At 40.4% G+C, this 8,231-nt stretch overlaps 1 protein-coding gene across 1 annotated transcript; it reads left to right on the forward strand.

Moving 5' to 3' along the window:
• The first annotated feature begins 516 nt into the window (after positions 1-516).
• On the forward strand, positions 517-7,248 carry LOC106867648 (uncharacterized). The gene is made up of 6 exons (XM_014912576.2): positions 517-637; positions 1,655-1,856; positions 3,146-3,313; positions 3,838-3,954; positions 4,329-4,436; positions 5,269-7,248. Exons 1-6 carry the CDS (start codon positions 602-604, stop codon positions 5,721-5,723), a joined length of 1,086 nt encoding a protein of 361 aa, XP_014768062.1. The 5' UTR covers positions 517-601; the 3' UTR covers positions 5,724-7,248.
• Positions 7,249-8,231: the final 983 nt, after the last annotated feature.

Consider the following 8,231-nt stretch of genomic DNA (forward strand, 5'->3'; position numbering starts at 1 on the left):
TATATATATATATATATATATAATATGGAAACCGAGAAACCGGCCTGTGTGACTCAGGAAGGACGTTGATATAGAGACTTAGCTAACTGTGTATACACAACCATATATACAATCACACTCAAATAGAAAGAGAGAGTTAACAATGTGTAAAAATATCTATACTGCCATGAACTAATTGACCCTCCGTCGGCTACGACGATGAGTGTTCCAGTTGATCTCGTGAAATGAACGTGCAAGTGGCCGAGCACTCCGCAGACACACGTAAACCCTTAACGTAGTTCTCAGGGAGATTCAGCGTGACACAGAACGTGACGAGGTTGGCCCCTTTGAAATACAGGTACAACTCATTTTTGCCAGCTGAGTGGACTGGGGCGATGTGAAATAAAGTGTCTCGCGGAAGGGCACAAGGCACCGCCAGGTATCGAACCCACATACAAATGCATTCGCACACATGCCTACACACACGCACATACACACCGAAACAATTTATGTAGCAAGGGAAATAACTCTCATTGACTCCTCTCTCTCTACCTCTCTAGTCCGGTGTTTTCCTCCATTTGTCTGTTTTCAATATTTTTATAGAATTTCCATCTCCCTGGCGATGTTCTCTCACAGAGATCTTCATGAAGAGATCGAGGTAAGATACATATACCCTGGATAGACATCATAAACTAATACAATACTTGTGTTAATCTCTACTTTAATGCATTCCTTTAAAGGCGATGGCAGTGCCACGTTTGACACGATTCTAAATATAAAACCCCGTTTGTTTATTTACATTATATATAACATACCAATCTATCTAATACGCTCTTTATCTCTCTCTATACATACACTGTATGGCTATGTACGCTGTATATATTATGCATCATATCTCTGTTTGCTATCGCGTCTGTACACGATTGTTCTGCCTGCTAGAAATTACAGTCAAATTGACCTCCATGGACCCCTCATCATCATAAAAGAACATAGGACGCGTTTGAAAATGTAGTGCTTTACATGAAAATAGAGGTGATGGCAACGGCAGGACCGTCTTTGATCATGGATCGACTTGATCACGATTAACCCACTGCAAAACGTCTACACCATATTTAAATGCACTATATATATGTGTGTGTGTGTATATATGTCTGTGTGTGTAATGTGCCGTCCCGGCGCAAGATGCACCGTTTTCGTGCCGTCTCTGTGTATATCCTGGCTTCCAATTTTTGTGTTTTGGTTTTCGGTCTACGTGGCACCATTTCCAGTCGGTGGAATCAACGAAATGGCTGGATCCGCTCGATTGTTTGGTTGCAGGATTTGAAAGACTGAGAGGCAAACTTGGATCATGTTGCGTAATTATTTTGTGGGCATCGAGCAGTTATTACTGTACTGGCCCCTGACACGAATGTTTGAGGAATGGCGTGTGGGGACAGTGCTTACCATTCCTCAGAGTTTGGAACAACGTGCTCGAGAATTACATACATCATTATCGTCATTTAACGCCCATTGTCCATGCTGGCATGGTTGGACGGTTTGATCAGGGTTGGTAAGCCTATGGGCTGCACCAGATTCCAGTCTGATTTCGCATGTTTTCTACAACTGGCATTCTGTAAAATCTTCCTAAAACCAGTTTTTTTTGTTTTTTTTTGGCTTTGTTTTCTCCTTTTTTCAGGATGCTATGCTGGAATATGAAACATATGACAAGTCCTTCCCTTTGCAAAATGATCTCGAAGAAGCCGTTTCCCATTTTGATCTTCAGAAAGTCTGCAGAATCCTTGACAAAGGCATCGACTTGGAGAATGCAACGAAACATAGGACATCGATTCTTCATTTGGTTCTGGAATTGGCGGAGAAGGAGGAGGATGTGTGGGACGGTGGGTAGAGCGCTGTTATACACTTTCATTATAGACGTACAGACACACACACACACACGCAGTCTCATGAACACATATACATACACTGACAGATTCATAGACTTACACTCACACACACACACACACTTGATAGTGGAAACAGCTGTAACCTAATAAAGTTCATAACAGAATTGTCTATTCCTTTTGTCGTCTCATTTTCTTATATGTATGTGTGTGTGTATATATATGTGTGTGTGTGTGTGTGTGTATGTATATATATATAAGACATAGGATGGAAGAGTCACTGTTATATTTATAAGAAAAAGATGACAATGAAATAAATGATTATCTTATGAAGTTGGTAAAATAATCCTTTATTCCTTTGTCACCTCTCTTTCTTCTTACCACTGTATACTCAGCCAACACTTCATTCAAAAACATACGTATATTGAGTTCTACATCAGGTTTTTAATCTCACGATGAATAAGTGAAATATATGTATCTGTGTATATATCTTATGTATATATATATATATATATATATATATATATATATTACAATTAAAAGGGTAAAGGTTTATCAATTTATTAATTTATTAATAAATCAACAATTAATAATTTTTACATATATATGTATATATGGAAGATTATGATCTGATAATCTTGTTAGTCTGCAAACATGAAAGTTCTTGATATTGAATACAATAAATGAGCTTCTAGGAATAAATCCATGTATATGTGCGTGTGTGTACGGACTTTGTTTATTCTTTGTTTTTGAAGCTAAGCAAGATTCCATCTCCAAGACACCAATGGTACTTCCTGAACGATTGATGAAGAACACAGCTGAGTGAGTGTCCAGTGAATTGTAACTGTTCCCACTTATTCTTTACTTTCTCTCTCTCCTCACAAATGAGGCAATTATGGAAGGGATAGAATTTCATTGTTGCCAAAACACAGGGTCCACCATTTGTTTTTGGTTCCAAGAATGTTTTGGTTTTGATTTGTTCTGGAGTTGGACTTTATTGAGTATAGTTTCCAGAGGGTAGACATGCAAGGGAGGAAGGATTGGGTGGAGTGGTTATTGTTAGTCATAGACTCGCTCTTCCTTAAATGGGGTAGCCTAAAGGGGTATCCCAGATAATGTTGGTGGGGAAGTCAGGGGCCATTGTAATAGGGGTAAAATCATGCAGAGAGAGGTTTGTGGGGCCCAGAAGTTGGTATGTGTTACTCAGGGGCTTTCTCTCCTCTCTCTCTCTCTCTCTCTCTTTCTTCCCCACTCACACTCTCTCACTCTTTCTTTCTCATGTCCAGATGTCCAGCAAATATTTGAAAAACTCTTGGCATTCGGTGCACCAGTTAACAAACAAGACAGATTTGGCCGGACACCACTTCACCTTGCGGTCAGTTGTGGTCAGTCATCACAGATAGTGAAGCAACTGATAGAGAAAGGTAGCAAAGTTGATAAACAGGACAATGCCGGTAAGAATTCTTGCTTTGACCAAAATACGAACCAGAAAGAAAATCATACAATTGTTGTTTAGCCCTAGGTCAGTCTCAGCTGTGACCATCCTGTCTTTGTATCTCGGACGGCATTATTTTTATGTGGCCTTCTTTGTCATTGATGTCGTTTAGCCCCAGGTCAGCCTTGATCCAACTGACGTTCCAGCTGTGGCCACCCTGACTTTTATTCAGGCATAATGTATCAGGCATAATGCATTGTTAAATGTGTCCTTGTTTTGTTTAGCCCCAGGTCAGCTCTGATCCAGCTGGCCTATGATCAAAGATGTTCCAACAGTGACCATCACTTCTTTCATTCAGTCATGATGTATCTAGGACTACATTTTCTAATTTGTCCTTCTTTGGTGCTGTTTAGCCCCAGGTCAAAGCTGTTCTGATTGTGACCATCCCATCTGTTAATCAGACAACTCACTTCCCATACCAACCTTATTTGAATGTCTCTTCTTGTTGATGTTGTGGCCTTCATTCTGTTATTGCTTCTCCAGGTTGCACTGCCCTCATGATTGCCTTCCTGGTGACCCACTACGACATCATCGACATCGTCACTCACCTCTTGGACTCAAACTGCCAGGTGAACCTTCGAGATCAGAACGGCTGCACAGGTAAACCAACCATCAGCATCACCACCACCACTATCATCATCTCCATCATCATTATCATCATCATTACTACTACCACCACCACCACCACCACCACCATGTCACCATCACCATCATCATCATCATCGTCATCATCGTCATCATTATCATTACCCTCGTCATCATCACCACTACCATCTTCACCACCACCATCACCATTTCATCATCATCATCATCACCACCATCACCACACTACCTTACTTACCTTCATCATCATCATCATCATTTCAGTATTTATGTGTATATTACCTTGAAGACAACTTCCATGATGACCACCACTAAATACCCCGCTCCTTCTCTCTCTCTAATTCCCATCTGCCCCTCCCCTCTATTTCTAGCCCTCCACTATGTCTGCATGAACAAGAAATATGATACAAAGACAAGATTCCAGATTCTCAACAAATTATTCAGTGCTGGGGCCAGAGTCAATATTCGAGACCACGAAGGTGAGTCATCGCTCTACTGCTTCTTCTTCTTCTTCTTGTGACTGTTGTTGTTGTTGTTGGTGGTGGTGGTGATGGTGTTGTTGTCGGGGGTGGGGGGATGGGGTGTGACTCGTTCTTGTTCTTATTACTATTGCAGGATTGGTGTGAAAGACCGGATCTTTACTGTTTGAAAATAAAGCACGTAGAATGTTTGGGTTGGATGTGACTGGTTTGAATGGACAAGAACTGAGAAACTTTGAGAGAATGTGAAATTATTCGGTTTTGGAATGGTGAAACTGGAAGCAGATAAAGCTATAGATAACAGCATGTAACTATTAAGTTTAAAAAACCCTTGAATAAAAAAAAGTGAAAGGTTGTTAATAGGACTTGAACTCACATCTCCTGTAGTCATGACAGATGCTCTACCACTGGACCAAAGCAATCTTTTAAATTTCTACATCTGTTTTAGAATTTTTATTCTTACCATTGAGAATTGTCTGTTGTTGATGTCTTAGGAATTTATAAACTCCTTGAGAGAATGCAAAATTATTTTTTGGAACAGTTAAACTGGAAGCAGATAAAGCTATAACTAATAATGTGTAAATTTTGGGTTAAAAATCCCTTTGGATAGGAAAAGTCAAAGGGCTGCCTGTGGCACATCACAAACATTTAGAAACTCCGTTATTCATGTTTAACGAAACAGCCGTTGAGATTTTCTATCCAAAAAGAATCCATTATCTTACATGCTGTTATTTATAGCTCTGTCTACTTCGAGTTTCTCAGTTAAAAACAAATTATTTATCATATTCTGTCCTTTCTGTTTACCATAATTGGAATCATTTTCCTGTTTCAGGTTACAGCCCTGTCTGCTATGAACTGGACCAAGTGTTAAAGAAATCTCAAGCTTCACACGGAAAGTACACCAAGTGTGACTTAACCATTCTCCGACGACTTCTTCAAGGTGGCGCCATCATTGATTGCAGAGCCTATGAGAAACAGGGCGTTTGGTTGCGGAATATCCTCAAACAAAACCTCAATTTATTGTATTCTGTGCTGGATGTTGTGACCCCGACTCAGCGCCACTGTAAACTGTACCAATTCCGGAGGTTTCTCACATACACCTATTCCAAAAGTGATCATTTCTGCCCAGACACCTCCAAGAAGCTCATCGAACACATGTACCGACCGATAAACTTAAAACTTATTTGTATGACATACATCCGAGATATTTTAAAGGACCAACTGCACCAGCGAGTGCATCTGTTGGAGATCCCTATAAAACTCCAGCATGATATTTTGAATGTATGAAGTAAGATGTTGAAGCCTGGCCCCACCCAGCCCAGCTGACCCCTTAAGAGCTTGTGAAAAACCAGATAGTAACATCAACCCTACCCCCAACAACCCTTTGAATTCTCCGGCCCAATTCAGCCCAACTGACTCCCTAAGGGTTCATGGACTATTAGAAAGTAACACCAACCCCACCTTAAGGGGCCTTTGAATTCTTGTCTCATCCACCATATATATTTATGTTAGTGGTTTCTTAAGTGCTGGATCTTCAACCCCACTCCCAGGGTTTATAAAAATTAGGGTCCTTACTCACCACAAGGGTTTATAAAATGCTTCGTCTTAAAAACCAACCTTCAAGGGTTTTTAGCAATCTCAGTTTTAGCCCCAGTTTCATGAGGTCACATGTTTGATTAATTTGTTAGGGATCTCACCTTCCCCCTACCCCCACCCCACATACACCATCACACATTATGGTTTATACACCCAAGATTATATACCCTGGCATCTACTTGTAAGACAGACCTTCCAAAGGGTCCAGCTGCATGGTTCCTTTGCCTGCTAGAAGTAACAGCTATGTGTCCCTCAAATCACTCTTCAAACATCCTGTAAAAAAAAATTAGACTGTCACAGCTGGAACACACATACAGTCATAGATCTGCTCATTCGAGACTGACCTAGGGCTAAACAACACAAACCCCTGGCTCACTGTGACACTGTGTCCACTCTTTTTCCCTTCTACTACTACGGTCTCTGCTCCTCTCACCTATTAAACTGGGTACCATTCCCACATAAGCCCATTGCTCCCACCTCAAAACTAACCACCCAATCCTTCCCCTTCACAAATGCCTTCCACTGGAGTACCCTACATGTTTTCCTCCCAAATCTGAAATGGCAGAAGTTCAAACTACCCCACCCATCCCTACCCCTACCCCACCAGTCAGTGAGGGACGGGGAGGTGGGTGTCAGGGGCCAGGGGTACTGCTTCACATTTCTAAAGTAACTTGTGGAATATAATTTATACATGTATATATAAATATAAATATATTATTCTTAAACAAAAAGGTTGTTGATAGTGACTTTGAAGTTTTGGCTAGCTAAGCCATTGTTGGACTAATTGGTTTTAGTATAACTGAACATAAAAACAAACATTGACATAAATAAATAAAAATAAAAGCCCCTTCAATCGTTGGGCGATATCCTGTGCTTGCGAAGACCTGTCAATCCAAGTGAAGCCTTAGTCATGGCCAGGCACCATTCAAGTGTTTGGCCCTCATGGAGACAGGTGACCAAGACCTTTGGCAATATCCCGTGCTTGTGTTGACCCTTCAGGCCAAGTGAGACTGTAATTATGGCTGATGCCGGTGTCAAATCAATGGCACGTAAAAGACATCCTCTACACTCTTGGAGTGATTGGTGTTAGGAAAGGCATCCTACCATAGACACCTTGCCAAATCAGATTGGAACCTGGTGCAGCTTATCAATTATTAGTGGAATCGTCCAACCCATGCCAGCATGGAAAGCGAACGTTAAATGATGATGATGATAATATACATACATATATATAGATATATAGATATATATATATATATATGTATATATATATATATGTGTGTGTGTGTATATATATATGTATATATATATATATATATATATATATATATATATATATATATATATATATATATATATATTCTCTAAGTTTATAAAGACGTGTGTGTTATGTATATGTAGGTATATTGCTGGGCCTTATAGCACAGTTATGTCTGTGTGGTTTGGCAGTTTATTTCATGACCATGTTCCTTGAGGTACAGTCCCTTTAGATAAATGCTCAAGCATATCTGTGTGTGTGTGTGTGTGTGTATTATCATCATTAACATCATCATCATCAATACCATTCCCTCCAGTTGAGTGGGGGAGGGGGGTCTTGTACTGCAAGTTACTTGGGACCTCACTGATGCTGGTGCCACATAAAATGTGCCCTTTCCACTCTGTAAAGTGGTCGGCATTAGGAAGGGGATCCAGCTATAGAAACCCTGCCAACACAGAATGGAGCCTGGCACAGCTCCTGTCAAACCGTCTAACCCATGCCAGCATGGAAAAACAGACGTTAATGTTGATGATGATGAATGCATATATGTGTGTTTGTACTTGAAGGTTACGTCCTCCAGCATGGCCACAATCCAATAAATAAATACTAAAATAAAATTAAGAAAACAATACAAAATATCATAATATCGTTTAGTTTATCAGGAAATATTTTGGAAATGGTTCTCCCTATCAAACCCAGCAGGAATATCTGCTCTACACCCATGTTATATACTCTATAGGGTCCATCATAACATATTCCTTTGGTAATGCCACTGAGTACCAAGAATTATCCATCAGTTGTCACCTCTTCAAGTACAGTCTTTGGTGTTGGTTCCGGGACAGACTCCGATGTAGACAACTCTTGTGCAGGTGTTGGTTCCGGGACAGACTCCGATGTAGACAACTCTTGTGCAGGTGTTGGTTCCGGGACAGACTCCGATG

The sequence above is a fragment of the Octopus bimaculoides genome, chromosome 21 (genome assembly GCF_001194135.2).
Source record: "Octopus bimaculoides isolate UCB-OBI-ISO-001 chromosome 21, ASM119413v2, whole genome shotgun sequence".
Taxonomy (NCBI): Eukaryota; Metazoa; Mollusca; class Cephalopoda; order Octopoda; family Octopodidae; genus Octopus; species Octopus bimaculoides.

Coding starts and splice junctions, on each gene's coding strand:
- LOC106867648 (XM_014912576.2), top strand. CDS start 602: ATGTTCTCTCACAGAGATCTTCATGAAGAGATCGAG. Junction 638..1,654: donor ATCTTCATGAAGAGATCGAG/GTAAGATACATA, acceptor TCCTTTTTTCAG/GATGCTATGCTGGAATATGA. Junction 1,857..3,145: donor GGAGGAGGATGTGTGGGACG/GTGGGTAGAGCG, acceptor TCTCATGTCCAG/ATGTCCAGCAAATATTTGAA.